The following is a 24,226-nucleotide window of genomic DNA, read 5'->3' as shown; positions in this document are numbered from 1 at the left end:
CATAATATGACCATTAAATTGCCAAAAATGTCAGAAATTTGCCAGAGGGTCAGAAAAGTATTTGTTTGGCCTAAAATGGCTCTTTTGACAGGAAAGGTTGCTGACCCCTGGTCTAGACAAAGCATTTAAGTCATGAAGTTATTGTGAGAAGTAAAGACCTATTTCAAAGGCAAAAAAAAGAAGAAGAATAAAGTTCATTTGTAGTTCTATATGTATTTAGGGTGTTTTTAATTAACTTTTCTTTGCCTCTCCCAAGACATTATTCCTCTCTTCTACAGCTTTCATTAGAATTACATGCAAATTGCCAAGTAAGTAAATTAGGCAATGACGTCATTTAGTGACTTTTAGCACAGCTAATGGTTACTTTCCTTACTGGTGAGTTGGCAACACCGCCCCCGGCAATTTGGCGGGTGAAAGTAAAATAAACATTTCGCCTGCTAGAGAAAGGGGTAAGTTGTGGTGCAGGTGGTGTAACACAATTTTGATGAATTTGATTGAGGTGCAGGCAGACAGATTCTGAGCTTTGCGGATATGTGTGGTAGATATCATCGTTTTTCATTCCTAAATATGACAACAGCATGTTACACTATTTAAATAATTGTAGAAATCAATTTCTTAAATGCATTATTTTTATTAAACAGTGTGCCTTTCGCACACTGAATTTTAAGGTAATGAGACACGCCTCTTCCATTGGACACAAATATACAGCACAAAGCGACCATTTTTAACCGTGCCCATCTGTGAGAATACCAAAAGAAAGGTAGCTCCGCCCAGACCGCCTCACACTAGACTTGGGCTTAGCACAATATAGAGTCCTATGTGTGCACTGGCTATGTGCATTTAGTTGAAAAAGAGTACTATAAGTGCCCCCCTTTCTGTTTTGGTAAAATCCCACGCAGCACATTATAAGAGAAGAAAAAATAAATACCGGTAAATAAAAAAAAAAGACAAATTATACCTCAACAAGCAAGACTTTGGTGCCAATCCGACCAGAAATTGAATTCGTTAAGTTTAAAAATAGATTCAATTGAGGACAATATTCATATGTAACATCTTAAAGCAGCTGAAATCCACCAGATAAAGCAGGACATGGCCCGGCAAAGTGCCTCAGGCGGAATGAGGTCAGGTACGAGATTAAGTTTCTGGAGGCTCGGCACTACAAAGAGGCAACAAAGATTCTGATATACCTGTTGGGCCTTACGACACAGGACACCAGTTGCGCTGATGGGAAGAAAACCACTCGTCGGAGACCGTCAAAGAGAAAGTCTAAACCCAACAACACAAAGGTTTTATGGACCCCAGTAATGAATGGTGCAGCATGTTCAGAATGTTGTCAATGTGTATGTGCATCTTAGCCGCTTGCCATTCCGCTCATTCACAATAATTTAAGGCCTGGCGGGTCAACTAGGGTTCTCATTGAACACATTTGTCTGCCAACACACACCACCCTGAAAACATACCGACCGAATGATTTGCAACCTCAGAGCCATCGTTAAACAAAATATTCTTTGATGTGTGAGGTTCTTTTGCCTCTAGCCAGCAGGAAGTGTGCCATTGTTTTCATCATGTTTTACATTTCAGTTATGCTCTAAACATGGCATCAGTTCATGAGTCAAACTTAAAAATGTTCGGCAGCCAAGACCCCGCCTAAAGTTTTTTGGAGGGGTTGTTTGTTTGACAAAATAAAACGAATGAAAACCTCCTGTTCCGTTCTCATACTAGAATTGTATATTTAAATCAATTGGAGCCCAAGCAAGGGATTAGATAAATATTAGGAAACCAATTTAAATTGCAGTTTTGAAAAGTGAGCTAAGTGTGAGCGAAGACCTCGTCAGAGGGTGATGCGATGTAGGATTTGGGAGTAATTAGCAGGGATTACAACTCGTCTGGCCAGGAACCAGCACTAGGTTACAACCCAAACACCCAGGCAAGAACTTGGCTCTGCTCCCCCTTTCTTTCAATTCATACAAATCTCAACCGAAACACACAAATCCCAATCGCGATCATTACAACTGACATACGCAATCAATGCCAGAGCAGCTTTAATGAAAACCAATTGAACTTGAAATCATGAATTTTCCGTTATTACAGTTTAGAGTAATGACATGACTTCAGTGAGGGAGTTGTGTCACCCAGAAGGCTCTCACACTCCACCCCTGAAGTTTCAGATCAGAGCCTACAAGCCCTTAGCGTTGGCGGAGTAACAAAAGTCATGAAGGGATCAACACAGGGAAGCTAGATGTTGAGGAGTACAGATAGCCCAGAACTGTTTCTAATCCAAGCATTTTATGTAAAAAGGGACTTCAACATCAACAGCAGTCAAATAATGCATAGATGGTTCAAGTCATAGTATAAGAAGTGTAACAGTAATGGACACCTCTTTCTACTACAAAAATACTAAATAGTAGTTAAAAACAAATAGAAAAATGTACCTATTTAACTGGATTTGAAGACAATGCATGAAATAAAAACAAACAAACATGGTTAGATGGACTTGTGGGCCTGTCAGGAATAGAGGGTCATAACATTGGGGGTTTAGAAGTACAGTACAGCACAGTACCTTACTACTCAAAGCTGCCGTAGCACAGTATTTGTGATTTTTTTAACACTTTTACTGAAGCAACAGCTTGATAAAAACAAGTTACCTAAAACAAGTTCTCCTATCGCAGACCAATTCTGGTAGGACGCTGCCGTTTTCAAGTGCGTAAATGACGACGTCACTTCGCATTTACATCAAGACAGAGCTTGCGCAGACCAAACGCAACCTGGCTGTTCCGACTGAACCATGACGTCTGTTCCGACTGGCAAAAGGAATATAGCACCCCCGTGAATACGAATGAAATTCCATTCGGATTTGGCCTTTATGTTCCGATTGAAGTGTTTACATGGAGCGTTTTCATTCTGTTTGGTCATTCAGTTTCCTCCTAATAGGCTCCATGTGAACCCGGCTGTATAGACTCACTCAGATCCAAAAAGTAATACAGTAAGACACTGCAGCCACTCAAGTTAACAACTGATATTAAAAGATCAAGCACGTTATAAAGAGGTGTACACAGTGGGTGCCATACGTAGGAACATGCCTGCATGATCTCAGTAGGCTGAGTCACGCAGTTCATGCTTTCGGTTGCTTGAGTCACACCAATGTGCGCATGTGTGCTATCTGGCTTCTGCCTATTTGTCTCCAGGACACTGAGATCAACTTGCTCTGGTCCAAACTCTTTCCTGTCAGTCAAATACGCCACTCCTTTGCCCTGCATGCCTTGGTCAATTCCTCCAGAGCTCTTTGTTGCCGAGTGCTTCCAGCTCTGGGGTTCCCAGTGTGTGGGTCTTGGTGGTCCGGTTTGGAATGTGGTGTGGGGGGGTGGGGGGCAGGCTAGCATATAAGGAGGTACTCAATTGTTCCCACACACTGCATCCACCCCCCACTGATCTCTCGCTCACTTGGCCATTTGGAGAGGTTCTGGCCAAAGCAAAACATGCAGAGTTGGAATCGCAAGCTCTTAGTGGGTACACTGCTCTCGAACTGATGCTGCACATAGAAGCATATTAAGCAAGTTTAAGAGGGGAAACTTAACATTCCGATTCATTCATTCCAAGTTCTACTGGTTAAGAAAGAGGGCTTTCCAAAGCCTGGAATATCAATTGCCATATAAATCTTGATATTTTTAGATAAAAAATAATAATAAATCCATGGAAGACTTTATCTGGACAAAGATTTGCTGTATTGTTCTGGATTGATGGAAAGTAGTTGCTGGCATCCGGAGAACCACTGATGTCTGAGCTGCTCTGCTGTGTTCACAGGAAGCTGATAAGAGTGGAGCGACAGAGCGGAGCTGACAGGCACGTGAAGCAAGACTCCCACTCGCCTTTAGATGGCCGAAGTCAAAGCCAGGTTCCCCCTCATGCCTGGGGTTCGCACAAAACCTCTGCCTCATGATATTTAAACTTATCCAGCAGGCTCACCAAACTGTTACTGCGGAGATGTCAAATATACAGGGACCATACAAGAGTATCAGGAAAAATCATTTTTAATGGGAGACCAGTTCAGAGGGGGCACGTCATGCAAGTAATCACAATCAATTTACACATATGCCCGTCAACGCCTTTCTCGGACAGTGTTACCCGTATGATTGAAAGATTTTAAATGTACCCATTCTGTTAAACTGCAACACAGCAGTGAGACTCTTCATAACAGTTTTCTACTGGTTTGAATCCCCTCCATCTAAAAAAGTAAAATGGCAACCAGTTGTTGAAGAGCTGCACGTGTGTGATCTGGTTCTCTGAGTAGTGTGAAGCACAAATATACAGCAGAGTGCGAGCTGAATTTCCCCTTGAGGAATTATAATGGATATAATAAAGAAAAAAGATTTAACATTTATAGATATGTTTATAGAGAGCTCTGAGATATTTGTTTCTGCATTGCTTTCTCAGTTTTAAGAAGTCAAAATAAAACAAATCTGCTAATTGTAACTGCTATTTTCAAATGGGTTGACAACAAAAGAGCCGATAAGGTGCATATCTCAGAAAGAGGTAATTGTAGATAATCGTTGTTCTCATGTTGAGCGTTTTTTTTTTTTTCACTCTCACGCTCAGGTTGAGGACAAGTTCTCACCAAATTTTGGAAGATGTAGTTGTCAATCATTTTTCAACAAACAAAATACTGTTCTCACAACCAGTATAAAACATGAACCTAAGATCGTAAACAAAACATTTCTATAACATTAAAAAAAAAAAAAAAAAAACAACAACCTCATTTTCATTTTATTTAGATCATACATCCCAATGAATAGCAGAGAGGACGGAAAATGTCACACCTGCCTGTCTGATCCCAAAATGGACATACAAGCCTGTTTAAGATAAAGTTCTCATTTCCACGCAGAGCGTTCACACATCAAGCATAACCCAACCTCAAGTCTCGAGCTTGCTTTGTTCTATTCTGTACTTTCTCTCTCAAAGATGTATGCCTCGCACATTTCTGTATTTTATAATATTTTGTTATTTACAGCTCTTTTTCTGAATGATAGTAATGTTAGTATTACACTGTTTAATCTACATTTATATATATGCCAATGCCGATACCATACCGATACCTAACATGAAAAAGCTGTCCTGCCATTGGTGTAGAGCATTCAAGGGCCAATAGGATATCTTAGCTCGGCATGCAGTGAACATGTCACACATCAGTGAATGCAGTGCATGAGCAAGACACAAAATGCTGCATCCAAAGTCCTATATTAGCGTCAGAATTAATAGTATAGGCATGTTACTTGTTAGTACTCACCGATACCACTGTTTTAATTCAGTATCTGGGCCTCTGCAGATACCAGTATCGGAACAACACTAATATATATATATAATCTCTAGCGTGAAACTCTCAGGTGTATTCTGTTTAGTTTGTAAAGAATTGTGGGCAATGTATATCTCCTATTCCTATCATTAAAAAAAAGTCAATTTTAAATATAAAGATCACAAAATTTTGTAGCCGCCCACATTATTTATTGAGGTAGCCCGTTCTCGCTGTGCGCTAAGATGCCTCCTTGTTCCTGGGATGGGTGATGTCAAGAGAAATCTTTGCTAAAAGGTGGCAAAACGGTTGAATGGAGGTACAATTCCTAAGCATTTTCGAACTCGAACAACCTATCCTCCCAAAACTTCCCCCACATCTCGTTCGGATAAAAAAAGAAAAGTTGAACACAACCCTAAATCAGAATTGTGTGGTTCTTGCACGTTGCTTAAATGCTTCCCATTTGGCATCACACAACAACATTGTATTTATTAGAATTTTAGCCATTCAAAGGAATGGAAATTAATTGCGCCGAAGCAGCTTGTCATGAAAGCGGATTCACGTAAAACAAAGGATGGCCTTTTGAATTTTATGGGATTGACCTTGTGAGACAGATAAGACATTTGGCTGGTTGTTTAATAGTTAATTATCACTAGAGTTAAAATAGTAGGCCAAAGTGCTTCTGAGGAGGACCGCTAAATTACTGACATTTAGTAATAAAAGGCCCGACAGGTTTTGTGTGCACAAGGTTACTTCTTCAGTATTTGGAGAGACTATATCACACACTATTAATTCCTGAGTAATAATGTCAAGTGAGTTGCTTCTGGACCGGTTGGAAATCACACATAAAATGTTACAATATGAAAGGTAAAACCTTGAGGCATGTTTATTAAGAGCGAACATACACAGAGAGGTTCAGAAAAAAATGCAACGGACTAATTAAGAATAAGGAATGACCCTCTCTCTTTGTTCCATAACTGAAGCATTACATCAGGTCCTACAGCAACATACGGTACTCATTACTACATTTTGGTTGAGTCAAGCAAATCTGTGAGCATCGTGCCCATACCCACAACAACTAGACTTTGAAGGTGTATAACTGTATACTATCCTGGTCAGGATGAAGCTAAAAGGTACTAAAGGTACAAAGGGACTAAAAGGTAACAAATCACACCGTACTGCTTTTTTTTAATACATATAATTACAAGTACAGCTTGGAATCGCCCTCTAAACCCTGAGTCACTGTTCGTGTTGACAGTAACGAATGACTTAGAAATATAATTAAATTGTTATTTCTTAATTTTCTGAAATAAAGACATCAAAGTCCAAAAAATGAAAAAATGATCCAATTTTAAATGTAAATGGAGTTCGCTTATGTAGCACTTTATCTATACCATACTGTGCCCAAAGCGCTTTATAAAGCCTTACATACACTTACCCGGTAACTGAAATCTATATATTAAACCGGAAAGTGCATTTTGGCTGCCGCATCCAACTTTCTTTTTTGTTTAATTTGATTTGACTTCAACCAGGATTCCTTGCAAGACCGTGGGTAAAAGATAGAAATCGGATTGTTTTTTTGCAAGTTATGCCGTAAATCTATCCTCGTTGGCTGGGACCAGTTGCTAGCTAGCTCGGGAGACGTTGTCCTCGGGCCAACTCATTTCATTTGTTGCTGTTACAGAGTGAGACTGGTCGGCTGCAAGGTAACGGTAGTGACACTCATACACTGCTGAGTTTTATGGGACTGTATTGATTAACAGTTTTATTTAATGCTTAAGTAGATGGCTAACTATTCCCATACCCGCTTACACACTTCTGCACCATTTCTCTACAAAGCGGCACAGCTCTATACTACACATGCACCACCCACATACCAATACACATGCTGAGTTCCGGATCACATTCAAACCTGACCACAACAATATTCCAAGATTTGTTGTAATTTGTTCTGATTCACTGATCGCCTTTCCACGCCCATTTGAATCCCAATTCTAGTCAGTAGTCCCTACCGATTTGTGCACAAGACAATAAAAATCAATGACATGAGCCTTACAAATGTGTTATTTTCCATTGAACTGAAGTGGGTTGAATGAATCACCGCATACTGTAACAGATAAGAAATTAGGTCTTGGATATAAAATGTGGAATGAGACCGATCCCATGTGATCAACAAGGAATTCACAATCTGAGCCTGCTGTTACTGTCCATCACTTAATTTGGTCTACACTGAAGAAATTGAGGTTTCCATTTCACTTTTACTGCAATACAACATCTTTATTGTACCTCTTGTCGGGCCTCAACAAAGCCCCCAAAGTAACATTAACGGTAACAAACATCCCTACTGCTGCGCTGTGCCAACAATAACACAAGATGTCCATGGTGGTAAAAGGCAGGTTTTTGAATCGTATGTCTCCTATAAGAGTCATATTCCACCAGTCTGATTTACTATCAGTCTAAGAGTGCCAATAAATATTTCAAGAAGTACTTATCCAGCACCTGGCAGACATGTTTTCCTTCTCCAAATAAAAAGAAGCTTAAGTTATTCTGGAATCATAACTCAAGTCAAGCTATGGTTTAGATCATACAGTACAATTAACCTGGAACTGTTGCTACCCACCTACATACATTTGAAGGCCTGATCTTTTTAAGCAGTTTGTGGACACTCCTTACTCGCTTTAACGACAATGGACCTTGAGAATTGTAGCTCTCTATGGATGAATTATCTCAGTTTCCATTTATGACAAAGGGAACTCATTGAGACTGCCTGTGCTTAACGCCCAGACATGAATATACACTCAAACCAGAAATCTATTGTAAGGAAAAAGCATATGCATAGCTCACAAAACTGCTCAATAAATCTGGCTTTATACACTCCCTTCTTTCAAATATAAAAAATGCAGCACATGTGACTAATGTAGACATGTTGGGATACTCTCAATGGCATTTAGCATCACAAAGACATACAGTAAGAACGCAAACAATGGCCCTATAGACTTGTATGGAATGCAAAAAGTGCTCTTATATCTATATAGAAGTATTTAACAGTTACACCTAACTCCAATAATGTTAATGGCCAAAACATAGCTTTCTTATCTTACTACTCCCCCCAAAAAATCCCCATGTAAATGTCTCCTAAGATCACATTTTCCATTAGTAATGCAGTTAACTGACAATACCTCATTCTTAAGAACTGTACAGCAAATAAAGCCCTTTGTTTAAAGTGAAGAAGAGGAAGCAGTGAATGAAAACCAATGGCAAATACATTGTTGGCACCAAAATGACACTGACCAACATTTGAAATGTATGTTGTTTAGCAGAGGGTCAAAAACGTGGAAAACAAATTGGACTGAATTGAAATCAACAGTCTGGGTAAGTGTGCATATTCATTTAACCACCATAAAAAGGAAATGAGAGAAGGGAGGGATTTGAAGTATGCGGGGCACAGTGGAATTTCAAACCCCAACTCTGCTCCCCCACACCAACCATCACTGCAAAAGTCGCCTCCATTTGTTTCCATTACTTGGGTTTAACTCACAATTATCTATGCCAAGGGGATCTGTTGTTGCTGGGCTACAATAGTTTATCTGATAACACAATTTATCTGAAGGTCCTAACTCCTTACAAAACAATAACTTATGTCTTATTTGACATGTAAATGGAAAGACTGTTTTGACGAATATTTCATCAGCATAGATCCAGTTGCATGTTTTTATAACACTGTATAAATCTGAGCTTTCGCTTTATCATTGCATTGCTGAATTGCAGATTATAAGGACATTTAAGATATCATAATAATTAGTCGATTTTTTGGGGTCTAAAAACAATGAAAATCTCAAAAACTGTTCTCACTACCTTCAAAGGCTAAACAAATTTTCTGCCAGCAAGGGAGTTTTACTGAGGAAGCTTGGAAATAAACACAGGCTGTCTTTTTTCAATGGGGAGCTCACTGTGTGTGTTGATTATACCTCTCCATTGTTATGAATTGCCTTCAAGTATTTCCTAAATGAATGTTATATTTACTGGCTGAAGCAATGAAGTGTTGCCAGCCACTCGCTAAGCTGGAGAACACGTCACAAAGGGCGTCAAAACAGCTTGTGTTAGCTTCTCTCCTGCTTTCATTTGTTATGTTGCCGTGAATTGTACAGGAAATAAGAGTACAAATTCAGTGCCGATAGATGTGTAGCAGTTCATGGAGTGGTGGGTAGAGCGGTCGCCCCGAAGGTGCTGCTTTAGCGTACCAGGTTCAAATACTGCTCTGTACATTTTTTTTTACTATGTTTAAAATTTCTTGCCGCCAGTAACGAGTTGTAAACAAACAGTTTTGCTTTTTTCACATGTTTATTGAATATTTGAAGTTGAACCGCTATGCAGCTGGGACTGACATTGTCCTAATGGCCACAGCTGTCTCTTTTCACAAATTTTAAATTTGTTTTGTCACTGAAAATAGGCTGTTATCGGCATTAGCAGTCTTCTATACATTTCATTTACTAGGTCATTGGATTCATGACAGTAGGTGTGTTTCCATTATTCTCAGATTTGTGCAAAATGCAAGTTGCGCAAAAACTGGTAATTGAAACACAGAACAAATTGCTAAAACGCAAAGTTATTATGCCATCACGAGGTAGTTTTTGAAACGTGTCAAAATAGAAGTATTTTGCAAAAGTGTCATGGAAACACTTTTATTGAGATCAAAATACGGTTTGAGGAGTTTCTCAAACACACGTGCCAATTAAAAACGATTTTACAACATCAAACCAAGTTTGCCGTTGATAGGTGTCATGGTGAGTGGAAGTAACCTTATCTTTTGTAAGGACTAAGTTGATGTAACTTGGTGATGCTAACCGCAAAGCTAAGTGCTTACAAGGTGTGTACGTCTAAGCGAGACGGCGTACAACCATTCACCAATCAGAGCCGTTTACTGCAAAACAACCCTTGCAGGAGTGTTGTCGGTCATGGAAAATTAACCACTACAAAATTGGAATTTAACCAAATACTACCACTTTTGTTACTATTCTGGATCCAAGTAAATATTTTTAATAAATGGTCTAATGTTATATTATCACAATTTATATGGTCAACTGCAGCAAATAAGATGATGATGTTACATTGATAACCTGACAAGTAGTGATGGCAAAATGAAGCTTCATGAAGCACTTGTGATTTTTTAAGTCCCCTAGATGGTGCTCTTGGTTTAAATATAAAGCCTAGTGCAATGGAAATGTATTAAATTTCCACTGCATCTTCCAACCAAGAGCACCATCTAGGGGACTTAAAAAAATCACAAGTGCTTCATGAAGCTTCATTTTGCCATCACTACTGACAAGGCTAACTACATGACCACTGGACCTCCAAGAGATCTCTGTGGCCCATAGCGGGCCCTGATCCCCATGTTGAGAACCATTCCTTTCTACCAGTTATTGAACAGTAGGAAGAACATAAAACAATGTTTAGAATTTACCGTTCACTCCTTTGTTGGGAACATCGTTGACGTTGAAGCCTTTGGAGCTGTAAGCATCGCGAACATCGTTGCAGTTTTTCGACTTTTGCTCCGCCGTGGCCGACACACAAAACACGACCAGCGTGCTAAGCACACACAGCAACAGCAGCGTCTTCATGTCGTGTCACTTTCAGACCAAAAAAAAAAAAAACCAAAAACAAGATAAGGTAACCAAATCGTTGAGGGCAAGAAGTGTCCAGCAATGCTGTAATCTAAGTATGAGCTACTCCAAAGGTCCTCATGGAGACGCGTTGGTTTCCTTCAGCTGAACAGACGCTTCATTCACTCAACAGAGAAGAGAGCAAAAATCAAAATCACTCAAAATGCTGGAAAACACCAACTCTGTCTTATTCCTGCAACCAGAGAGCGTGTTAAAGGAAAACGCCGAGTTCCGGAGTCGTGTAAAATCACGAAGACGAGACCAAACAAAAGTTTTGGAAAAGTTTTTAAAAACTTTTTGGACTGCAAACAAGAATCCCAGAAGCTGCCTCCCCACTTTCGGCGACGCTAATAATCACAAGTCGAGTCCCCCGACGACAAAGGGGTCTTCAATCTTTCGCTTCTTTTCTCGCCTTCTGTCCACACGCGAGGAGGCCGTGGTTTCTGCGGGGTCGGGACAGTGGATTCAATCGTCCTACAGCGATCCAGATGCAGGCTGTAGACGCTGGTAGACACCCAGGAGAGAGGAGAAGTTCCGGGGACAAAGGGGGTGGAGAGCAGGAACACCAGGGGTGGAGTTGGGAGCAGGAGTGCCTGCCTGGATTTCTTTGGGAAGACTTCAGACTCGTGGTTGGGGGGGTGCTTTACTGGTAACCAAACAAACACCTCACATATCAGGAAGAAACATTAGATAAACAAACATCTTAAATCACTATTTTCTTATCACTTAACTCTCATTTGACTTGACTGTAAGTTTCCTATCTGTAGATCCAGATGGATGGGGATTGGTGATAATAGTACAAATACCATCTGAACCATTAGAGTTTTTCCTGGCTCAAATTGAGGAAGGGGTAGTATCTTTCTGACCATTTGTTGCCTACATCATTTAGGGCCTATTGTTCTTCCACATTTTATTTTTCGAAATAAACTTGTTGCCACTTTTCCATGACACCTGACTTCACTGATAAACCAAAAACATGAGTATACGCATGTGTGCTTGGTTACAAAAGAAATAACATTTACCTGTTTGAAACCTAACAAATTATTCAATACATTGCCGGCAGGAAAGGAAATCTGTCAATGGATTTGGGAGTGACTTCCTGCTAGGGCTGTCACAAGCTAATATTCATAAAATAAGCCCCAGTTGCTACTATTTATAAAATGTATTATTCTATTGATTATTCCATTCACTCTGGCAACTATTCAGGGTCTACCCCGCCTACTGCCCGAAGCCAGCTGGGATAGGCTCCACCCCCCCCCCCCCCCCCCCGCAACACTTGTGAGGACAAACGGTTAAGAAAATTGATGAATGGATATTCCATTAATTAATAGAATAGTTTGATAAAATATTATTTTCCATGAAAGTTGAGTACAATCCAGTTTTCCCCATTTATGTTTATTGTTGTGTATTTGGTATTGTTTCGTGATTAAAAACAACAACAACAACAACAAAGAACAACTAAACTAGAATTAAGCATTCGAGAGATGTCTTTTGGAAACTGCTTCAGTTACATTGTTTTCCAAAATAAAAGCAGTGTTGGCTGTGTTCTTAAAATGTGAACCATTGAAAATGGGTCTCAAAGTGGACGTTTTTAAAACGATCTCGTTAATGAAAATACTAAAATGGTCGTCTGTGATTGTGAAATTAAAAGCAGAGGACATGCACAGTCCGTGTTTATTGTTGACATGTGGTACAATGTCACAGTTAAAGCAATAATGGTGAATCAGCACTTGTGCTTATAACATTTGTCATGTTTTTTTCCCAGGTGTGTATAAAAAGGATCATTTGTTGGGGGAAAAAAGTTTAAAATAATAATAAGAAGAAGAAGAAGAAGAAAGAAAGTTTCCATTTGGTGTTATCTTGTAAATTTAAGTCTAGTTAATAAATGTACTAACCGTGAAAATAAGATTTTTCTTATTTAGGGGACCTATCAGAGACACATTTTAGGAGCCCTTGGGATAAACCTCATGTGAAAACAAACACATATTGTGCTGTAACAGTTTAAAATATACATGTATTTATATCTTGAGGGAGATTTTATCTCATGAAATTGAAGGCAGCGCTTGTCCACCGTATGTGTTGTTTCACTTAAGCTTTTATTATTCAGTACGTCTTGGTTTGTTTAAAATCCAGCTAGTGTTACAGTAACTGCGGAGTCAAAATTCTCCAACTCTACTTTACACAAACACAGATCAGACCGAGAAAGGTATACATTTGATATTTAGTTGCTTTGTGGTCAAGATAATTCCACATGCTGCTTTCAGCTTTCTTTTAGGTGAAAGAAACGGCTTCAAACAGAAAATGTAGAACAAAGCAAATATGACATAAAATGAAACTTAAAATTTGCATTTTCAAGGACTTATTTTTCCTACGTGTTTATTTTTTAATATTGTGGAGCAGTGGGAGACATTTGAATCCTCTGATGTGATGCCTCCAGCTTTATACCTCATATGGTAGCTTGTTACTTTCAGTAAGCAAACAAAAGGTTTCAAACTCACGCAACGATCTGAAAGACATTTTATTCAAATTCAAATTCCCCAAATTCTTCAGCTGCTACTCACTTACACCCTTCAACCATGATCTTGGTCTTAAATGTTGGCTATTTGGATAAATTGCAGCTTGCATTTTTATCATCTGAGAAAGTCCCTTAATTAAAGGAAAACATGCATATTAGACCGTTATAAGCCTGCTTTTAAACATGTTTAAACAAGCCTGACTTGTGGGCTGTGTGTGTGCGTGTGCACATGCATTGGTTTGGGGGGTAGCACTCAGCAAAATGACATTCCTCCTTTTGTGTCCACATTCCTCAGGCGGCTGCATTCATTTCGTGTGACTCTGGCGGCTGCAGGGGAAGCCAGGGGTTGCCGAGGAGCAGGAGGAGGATGCTGGAGCTGTGCGCTTGGGAGAGCGTGGGCCCGGCGCTCTCCTTAATAGGCCAACAAAAGGTCCCAAAATGGTCCAGTGCCATGGCAATTAGACAAGAATGAGCTTTCAGCGACGTGACATGTCTTGTGCGTTCCATCAGACAGAGGAATTTAAAGTTCAAATTGGGCTGGAATGGGGAATTTTCTACACATGGAAGCACCTGAATTATAATGTTATCTTAATTTTACGCAATGTTTGACGGTCAGTCAAGCAGCATGAAATATTCATCGGGAGGCAGAAAATGCAACCATTCCTGATAAGCTCTTCATGCTAACATCAATTTGACCTTTCACTCTCATAATGTGTGCTGTTTCAACATTGCTTCAATATTACCCTAAGAAAACACATGAACTCTGCATTTCAATAGACCCGTTTGCCCTTTCCCCAGCCATGCATTAGCATTCAGAATGCAACACCCCCACCAACGCACCTTGGGTAGGCTGCTGTTCTCTCTGCAGCCAGCGTTTGCTCATCTCCTCCTAATCAGCCTCTGTTTTCCATGTAAAAAGCTGCAATGCAGTTCATGTGAGAAAAGCACAGCTGGAGCACAATGGCGTTTTCATCTCAATCTGCAGCATGGAGAGCCTGAGGGTGTGAAAAGTTACAGTCGAGCAACCAGACAGAGAAAAAGGATTTTCTGATGGGTTTACAGTGATGGGTGTGTTACATGTTTGGCTTTGTTAGGTAAGTGGATAGCTTTATAGGTAAAAGAAAAACAATTAAGACTAATGAACCTTTATCATTACTGGGTGCTAGATGCATTTGTCACCTGGTCACGATATTTGCCTCACAGCAGAAAAAGGGACAAATAATCAGCTGAGATTGAGCAATAGAGATAAACGTACTGTCATCGAAAACATGTGCTCCTAGTGCCTCTTTGAGGATGGGAACTAATAGAATCCAGAAATGTGTAAACTATATGATTCCTAAGGGAACTTTGAAGTGGCTCTGTGAAAATGCATGAGCGCACCAGCGCCCTTAAACAATGTGTGTTCTATTCGGAACATGTTGTTGTTGTTTTAATTAAAGAAACCAACCACCCTGAACGCTGAAATTTGTAATATTCACTGAGTCATCATATGACAATGAGTCACATTAAGTCACATGATGGCTCAGGCTGACTCTCTTACGAATGACTCACTACTGGCATTGATACGATAATACTTTTATTTCTTTTGATACATTTAGCAGAAAGAATCATGAGCGTGCAAGGACACACCTAACATTGCATCCGAGAACTGCCACTAAGTGACTATAGATGCTTATTTGTCTTAAATGTGCCCTGTGACAGAGTGGCGATCAATCCAGCGTGTACCGCAAGGCTCACGTCAGCTGGGATAAGTTCCACAACTATGACCCTTAACAAGATAAGTGATAGAAAACAAGACAGCAATCAGGAAACATATTGCTAGCGTTTGGCCAAAAACTTATAAGTCACAATTTGGCAAATTTCAATAAATAAAAAAAATATATTATTTTGGTAAGTGCTTGTGTGTGGGTGTCATGTTTACGAATTGTGAACTAATTTAAAGTGTTGAAAATGGCTTCCTCTCTTTGGTGGCAATTTTACCGGCCAGAAATGTACTTGTGACATTACACACCAACTTATACAGTGTGTATTTTGATCATAGAATGGCGGATACCTTTTAACTAAATATGATCATGACAGCTGCATGTACAAAAAGTATCACAATTGTACAAAATATGGCGCCAAATTTCACTTACATCCCAGCGCTGATCTCTTCTTTTTAAGAACGTTTATAGCTTTGTCATCATTTTAAGAAAATGAAGGATGCAGACAACAGTCCCTAATATGGCATTTGTTACGTGAGAGACTGAAAGTTGCATTTGCAGTGTGCTAGTTTTCCCTTGATCTGTACTGACATTTAATTGAGTTTGACATAGCGCCAACATCATATTGCTATCCAGGAAATCCGTAGCCAGAGGCTGAGCCGCACTGTTGGCTTACAGAGTAGCTGCGTGGCTAGAGCGCAAAACAGGAATTACAATTGACAGCTATGATGCTTATCTGTTTTTATTTATAATTGATAGTATGACTCACTGAACCAATCCGATGTTATGTACCTTGGGGAATTATGCTGCTGTTATTCCTCATTGTCACTATAGTCAACCAAACGGCGATGGGTCAAAATACACTTCTGCTATGGTCTCATCATAAGACATATTAGATTAAATATTCTCATAGAGGTTAAACTTTCAATCTCCGTAAAAAAAAAGAGAGAAAAAGCAACAGGTTAACTGGGAAGAAAATACAACTCAGATTCACAAGAGAAGTCATACAGTACCTGTTCTTAAAATTCCATCTCTGTAATGCGAGCTATTGAGGTTTGGACTGTTTGTAGAGTTGAAACCTCTAGACTGTTAAATGCTGAACAAAGACTAAAATAAAAGCTGTGGTCTTTGATAGTGAAAACCTGACTCCCAAACTAAACATTTTGTGGTAATGTGTTAAATTTTATTTGACAGCGATGTCTATGTGGCTGCAATTGAAATACACAATGGACAAAAGTATTGGCCTTTACATGTCGGAACAAATGCATCTATGAGACTGCTTCGTTTGAAGTTAAAACACTCTTCCAGGAAGAGTGTTGAGTGTGTTAAAGCTCTTCTCAAAGGATTTGAATGGGGTCAGGGCTCTCAAGTTCTTGCACACCAAACACATCCTGGCTGTCCTTCCTCAAACTGTTCCCACAAACACAATCATAGAAATGGCACTCATGAGAAACCTGGGCTGTTGCTTGAAGGTGGCTCTGGATCTTCATCAGCTTTCAAGTCATGGGCAAAAAAACAAAAACAAAACACGTCACACACACATTAATCATGTTTTATATATATATAAAACATGATTAATCAAAATTAATTAAAAAAAATATTGATCAGTTTTAGAAGACAATTCCTCGTATGTTTTCAGTATACTTGGCTAATAAAGATGAATCTGATGAGACGTTCGTGGGCCCCTGGAAATAGCCCATGTTTGCCTAATGACAAGTCCACCCCGGAAATTAGCCTCAATTATCTAACAGTGGAGTGGATATTCAGCAACGCATTTTCAAAAATAGGCCGATTACAAAAGATTTACTCAGATGTTTAATTTTACACTTGGGTGGGCGGGCTACACTAGAGACCAGACAAGCAATTAAAAAGGCAGCTTCCCAGACTATGTCCTGTTTAAGTGGGAAGGGCAGAGTTAAGTCATGTCTCACAGACTGTGCACCACTATGGAATTATAATCACTGTTGTTTGCTCAGGTTGTCACATTTATTTAATTTCTTTGATCTAAAATTATTGCGTAATTAATATCTGGCAAGATATGCAATTTAGATGAGAAGATGAAGATCTTAAAGTAGACACACGCATTTTGGTCATGTTTTTATTTTTAATGATAATGTAAAATGGTATATCATAAACGTATTTCAAATAAATAGAATGATCAACGTGTATTTATTCACATCTACATACAGTACAAGTTAAATAATACATTACCCATTTTAAATACATTCGTTGAAATTAAATGTCACTTTTCCCAATCCGTATTTCAAAATGCAGATCAGTAAAGAAGTGTAGACAAGAAAGTGTTCATCTGGACACATTTTCTCATGACAAATACACAATACTGATGCAATTTCCAATTGCAGCCAACTGACATATTGCGTGTCAACACGGACAAGAGTGTTGCCAGTCTAGTCCACATGTAAAGTAATTTTGGTGGCAGCAACTTTATAGTGCAAGTCTTCATACTTAGAATTCGGCTGGAGGCAACTGCATTCCAAATTTCATTAAAAACAACAACATTAAACTAAAAATATTTCTAAATGCAACATAAATGTTCAGAGAATACTCATATTGTGCTGACATTGGCAGGTTACTCCACTCCAGTATTGCTCATCAATGGTGTTCATTGCCTTCACCATAGACACGGACACATCGGGATCTACTTTCATTCCGAGCGCAAGTCTAGCGCAAAGTGCGATCTAATTGTGTGCATGGGTGGAGTTTTCTTTTGTTTGTTTTTTCACAGACGAGCACAGCTAGAAATTTGCATTTGCGCCTTTGTGGGAGTGAACACAACTGACTAGCTTCCCGGCCATTGGGAGCGGCTCTTCTCATTCCCTTTAAAATCGCACAAATTTGGACATTTTGGAAGTAGAGATAGATTGGCTGGAATTCATGCAGAAGAAGCAGGTCATCATGGGTGGGTGATGTGAAGTTAATTAGGCCGAGCACAGATCCGCGTTTAAATTCCCAAACATGCTATGCTAGGCTTGCACTGGCATGAAAATCAAGACACATGAAAGTAGAGCCCATATACACAGCATTGAACACTGAATCGTACGTCAATGTCGACGTCCTGTTAGCTGTGTAAAAGTGGAGTGATCAGAAAATAACACATTTTCTCTTGTGATTGCCAATGGCAAATTAATATAAATCGTTGAATATAAAATTGATTAAAACGGATGACATATAAACTTAAATGATCTTTACTTTAAAAAACATACACATCACATCTATATCCAAAGACACACATAAATCTTGAATATTTATAGTTATCGCAGTAACAGTGTTGCACACAGTACATGGTAGCTGTAAGCACTCGTAAAAACAATAGAAATATGCTTGTACATACGCTGTTTTGGTGTGTTTCAGTGCTCAAGCCATATGTACAGTACTGTATACTATATGTATATGGATCGGTACTGTATCTATAGCCTTCAGTGCAACAGGAAACACATGAACCTCTTAAAGAGCCAATGCACCATACTCATGGCTTTTGAAACAAAACTTGAATGTGGTTTGAAATTGAAAGATTTGTCTTTTATAAACACTGGGCTATTTTAAATGGTCATCATTATTTACAACGTTGCACAGTAAATTTCGTAGAGTAAATTTTGCTCTAAAAACGACTATATTTGGTCCCAGTCCAAACAAAGTAAATTTTACACTTGGAAGAGACTAAAATGTTAAAAGGAAGAAGAAAAAAAATCACTGAAGGGTTGAGGAGCGATCCCACAACATTCAGCATGGGAGACAGCCACTCTACCACTTGAGCCATGCCACGCATACTTTTTGCTAACATATTGCTGGTGTGTCAAAAAGGAGACCAAAAATGATGGAGTTATGAAGATTACACCTGACACACATGATATACTGACACAGAAGGAATGGCATAGTCCTGTGGGTAGACTGGCCGTCTCCCAACCTGAAGGTTCTTTGATCGTTTTTAAATATTGTCTTCTTTTTCAAGTAAATTCTGTAGAGCAAATTTTACTCTAAACAGAGTATATTTGGTCCCACTCTAGACAGAATAAAATTGACACTTGGAAGAGAGTTAAACAAAAAAAGTCACTCAAGGTTTGAGGAACAAACTCACAACTTCAATCTACTCCCTGAGCCATGCTGCTCCTATTATGTGTTAGTATATCGCCCGTGTCAGCTGGAATCTGAGACATAACATTGTGGGCAAACAATAGGAGTGGCATAGCTCAGGTGGAAGAGTGGCAGTCTCCCCAAGCTGAAGGTAGTGAGTTTGTTCCTCAACCCTTGTGTAGCTTTAAAAAAAAGATATATATATATTTTATTTTATTTTTTAATATAAACAAGTAAAATTTACTCAAAATATTTCCTTGCAAAATGTAATTGGAATTTATGAGTGAAAAGTCTTTAATAGCTTTTTTTTCATGGGATAGGCAAATTCTCTCTAAAAAAATCCTGTGAGGAAAATTTACTCTGAATATTTTACTCTCTTCCAAGTGTAAATTTTACTAGTTTTAGAGTGGGACCAAATCGTGCATGTTTAGAGTAAAATTTACTCTACGAAATTTACTGTGTGGCAATGTGTGGATTGTACATCCATCCATCCATCTATATTGCGAACCGCCTAGTCATCAAACATCCAAAAACTGTGGCTGAACAAACAGTCATTAAAAAATGAAAACTTCCTTCCTTGCACTTTGTGTTTGGTGGAGATAATATATGTTAACACATATTAGACATGTCAATATTTACATACAATTCCAGGTTGACAGCATTTGAATACCGTACATTTTTTCAGCAGTTTTTTACAGTCGACCCTGTGGTCTTTGAAATATGTTAATATTGCAAATGAACATCTTTTGTAAACTTGTACAGTTTGGATCAGGAGACATACTGGACATATACGCCCAGGCCTCGACTGCCTTTTGTAATGGGCCAGTTTGAAATGATTTGGCTACCTCTAAGACATAAACAGCAAGAGAGAAATATATCAGACATTTTTGTGGCATTTGATGATAGTGTGTCGTTACACAGCATTGAATGTGGGTTTCTACCTGTCAAGGCAGAGGTGGTCATTCACTTCCATCAGTGCAGACAAGGACAGGGAGCATTTAAAGAAAAAAAATGTCCACAGACCTTCCACTTGCCTGTCAAGTCAATGCTTAGTAAGAAGGGGCGATGCTGCAGGAATCTCATTTGGTAATCATGAGAGATGCAGAGAGAATGTGTTTCTTATTTACGTATAATAAGTTTATCAGTTGTGCTTTCAAAAACAGTCCAAAATTGAAGAGAAGGGAGCACAGTCTGATGCTCACGCGTTGTTAAATCGTCTCAAAAATGTGTCTCTAGAACAATAAGTTTAAAGTTTGTCTTGTTTTCTAGAGTTTGCAATGTGTGGATGCGAGTGCCCCAGGCAGACTCTGGGTCAGTGGTGACACAGAAGGAGGAAACACAGACTGACAGGGACCATCAGGACCAGCTGGGCGCTCTGCAATGCAGTCCCCGGTGAAGGCACGTCTCCGACTCCAGCTGTGGCCAACCGAGGGGTCAGAAGCTGCTCCTGGAAGGTGAAGTCATCCATTGCCAGGTTATCGGCGAGGTCTGAGAGGTGAGTAGATGAAAATAGAAGCAGAGGAGATGAGCGGTTATGGTAGGGGATGAAAGAATGAAAAATATGCCAGGAGCGGGAAAGGATGGGAAGGATGGAGACATTTAGACCAGACATTGTCACAAAGCTAAAAAACATGTGTGGTATGTCTGTCCTTCTGTATGATGTCTTTCACAGCTGTAGCAACAATGTTACACCAGGAGAATGACAAAAACCTAAGCACACTGCGTGACCAGATGTATAATTGTACACAAGCTGCATCCAAAACATGATTTACTCCAAAGTGTTGAATTGTGAATTAAAGTGGTGAGATGACACAAACCTTAAACGGTTGCATCATGCTGAGCTTCAAAACGCAAGTTGGATTATGTCTTTTTTTATGAACTGTTTGCGTAGAGCACTATGTAACCAATGTTTGTTTTGGGTTTGATTTGGTACGCGTTGAGTCTTGGAAAAATCAATTGTGTGTTGCATAGTTATGTTAAAAGTGAAAGTATATGGTCACAGCATTATTATTATTGTTTAAATTATGAATATTTTGTTTTTCTGCCAGTGGCATATATCAAGGCATTGCAGTTAGCGAGGCAAAATTAGCATTTCGTGCCTCATTTGAGCACATTAAATAGCTACACTGAGAAGCATCCGGCAAGACGTCCCAAAAAAGCTTCGCCGGGGTGCATCGCTCACGTCATCCACCACAGGTAGTCAGAGGCACAACTAGTTAGCAACGAGCTTTGGTTAGCTATTGCTGCGGCAAAGCACATTGCAGAGTCGCTCCGAAGTCAGTCATCGTGCGTTTAAAGCTACATTTGTGAAAAGTACCATTCTGACAACGGAACAATTAAGTCATGTTAATTTCTAAGCTAAGCTAAGATTGACACGGTTAGCATTATAAACACTGGAATTAAGTGCTTGGGTGATTCAGTACATTTGTCACAGATGTCTGCAAGCAGGACATCCAACTTTGAGAAGCAAAATATAGCAGGTGAAATAATAAGCGTCCGGACTTTGGAGAGAAAATCTAAACGGTAAACAGAACCGGAACTGGAAATTAATTATGGTAATTCAGCCAAGAGAAGTAGCCTGTAAGGTTAAAACTATATTCATTTTGAATAAAAACTTTTTAATAAATTCAGCTTTGCTTCTGGACAAGAGAATATAGTTTTCTGCTATACAATGTAAATTTAAGAAATAAAAAATGATGATCTACTGTATATCTATATAAAAAAAAGAAAACTAATTGTTCGCTCGTTATGTAAAAATATTTTTTATTGGTTGATAAAACCCTTGTTTCAGGTCCCTGGGAACTTCTCCCCCAAAAATGCTCCAAAAAATTTGAAAGTTGCTCCACAAATGAAGTCATTGATTCGCAAAAAAAAAAATATATATATATATTTTAATCCTTGTATGGTGGCAGGTATGACAAATAGTCAATCAAAATTCATACAACAGAATAAGTCATGGTTCCCGGCAAATATACTCAACAAAAATATAAACACAACACTTTTGTTTTTGCTCCCATTTTTTATGAGATGAACTCAAAGATCTAAAACTTATTCCACATACACAAAATCACCATTTCTCTCTGCAAAACTGCACCTTTCAGAGTGGCCTTTTATTGTGGGCAGTCTAAGGCACACCTGTGAAATAATCATGGTGTCAAATCAGCATCTTGATATGGCACACCTGTGAAGAGGGATGGACTATCTCGGCAAAGGAGAAGTGCTCACTATCACAGATTTAGACAATATCTGAGAGAAATGGTGATATTGTTTATGTGGAAGAAGTTTTAGATCTTTGAGTTCATTTAAGTGTTGTGTTCAGCAAAAAAAAAAAAGGAGTAAAAAGTAAGTAATTAATTATTACGCAACTAGTGCTATAACTCTCAGGTGTTATTACTCAATAGTTATGGTAGTGGTTGTACTGTCATTAGAGTAACTAAAAGCTGTATTTAAAATAGGATATATATTTCCCTTAATCATACATTACTCCTCAGCTCCCGTACCACACTTTTCCTTGTCCATCTGTTGTGCATGCTGCAGGGATTTAGTCACCTGCTGCTGAGCTCTTACTCACAGCTGCCTCATCGCTCCACATCCACAGCTGTGCTCCTACTGACACTGTGCAGAAGCCTCCCCTCCAGTGTGCAAATGTGTGTATGCCTATGTGTGTGTGAGAGTGTGGGAGAGAGAAACACTGACAGCTATGCTTTGTCTGGCGAAAATCTGCGAGGGAGACTGTAATAAGAAGGCTGAGTTATGAGAGAGGACGGTGGGATATCAGTAATAAGGCGCGCTGTGCTTTGGCATGCCAACAATGAGCTAGTACCAGATGGACGTGCATGCATGTACACACTGTCACATCTGTGCCCATAAACTAATGCAAAGTTACAAACGGACTCGGCTGTCTAATCTGATCTGCGTCCTGTGCTTCTGTGCGGGAGGAAAGGGTGTCTCTTAACCACAGAGCAATCGGAGGAAGCAGTTAGAAACAGTCAACAGATTGAAAATGCGCTGGAGAGTCGTCCCTGCGGGATCCCTTGGTGCTCAGGCCGTTTGCCGCCAGGGTTTAAACAGAGGAAAGACACAAATAAATACAACTCCAAAGTTCAAAACTGCACCTCCTCAACTTGGGCCAGAGGGACAATTAACTTTACATCTCCTCCTGTGTGCTTTCCCCCCGCTTCCTCATGGCATGGCATCGGCCAGACATTCATAGAGGCTTTGAAAGAGCAATTTGTCACTGTCGACAGCAGTGCACCGTAAGGCTGAGCCAATTAAGCTCAAGGTGCAATTCAATACAGCTTGTGGATGAGAAGGAGGGCAGGAGCAAGTGCATTCGTTGGCATTTGGCTGTTTGTGAGTACTTCTAAGAAAAAGTATCCAGTGGGAAAGCATTATGTTTGAGTGCCTAACAGTTTCAACCATGTGTGTAAAGTAAAAAAAGAGAGAAAAAAAAGACCTCGGTCTTCCTGCTAGGACCACAGAGGGGCCTTGTTCTGCAAGCTTTAAAAACAACTCCACAGGGACAGACACAATGTTAACTCAAATCCAGTCGAACACAGGGTTGGACCTAATAATATCCTGGTATAATTAGTGATGGACACCTGTGCCTGTGTCTAAAAGAATGAGAGGGACAGTTTTGCTTCTTTCTGGTGAATCCTTTAAGCCAGGAGAGTCAGGACAGTGGACATGCAGTGACAATTAGCCAGACAGATGGAAAGACAGAGAGCCACAATAGAGCAACAATCCCGCGTGTGATTAATGTGACCAATGCAGGCTCGAGGCTTTCATTAGAGCAGAACCCCCCCATTCACAACCATCCAAGCCCTCCATTTTGAGACGGTCCTGCCATGAAGGGCACCACTTTGCTAGTGTACCCCTGCTAGTTTTATTGTGGCCATTTGAGCTCAAGTTACAAGCCAGGGGAGAGGTCAGCAGTGCATCCCAGTTGTGAATGAGGCAGGCAGGCACTTCA

General features: G+C 39.6%; 2 protein-coding genes across 2 annotated transcripts in view; both read right to left on the bottom strand.

Moving 5' to 3' along the window:
• The window catches only part of gpc4 (glypican 4), a 39,070-nt gene extending 27,587 nt beyond the window's left edge, over nt 1-11,483 (bottom strand). Inside the window, exon 1 of the mRNA XM_077578270.1 lies at nt 10,746-11,483. Coding sequence (XP_077434396.1) covers nt 10,746-10,902 — 157 coding nt within the window. The 5' untranslated portion in view covers nt 10,903-11,483. The remainder of the gene's footprint in view (nt 1-10,745) is intronic.
• Nucleotides 11,484-17,312: 5,829 nt separating this feature from the next.
• gpc3 (glypican 3) overlaps nt 17,313-24,226 on the bottom strand; it is a 126,023-nt gene continuing 119,109 nt past the window's right edge. The window contains exon 8 of the mRNA XM_077577039.1: nt 17,313-20,742. Coding sequence (XP_077433165.1) covers nt 20,567-20,742 — 176 coding nt within the window. The 3' untranslated portion in view covers nt 17,313-20,566. The remainder of the gene's footprint in view (nt 20,743-24,226) is intronic.

Source organism: Vanacampus margaritifer, chromosome 10 (genome assembly GCF_051991255.1).
Source record: "Vanacampus margaritifer isolate UIUO_Vmar chromosome 10, RoL_Vmar_1.0, whole genome shotgun sequence".
Classification (NCBI taxonomy): domain Eukaryota; kingdom Metazoa; phylum Chordata; class Actinopteri; order Syngnathiformes; family Syngnathidae; genus Vanacampus; species Vanacampus margaritifer.
This window is presented reverse-complemented; position numbering and strand designations above follow the sequence as displayed.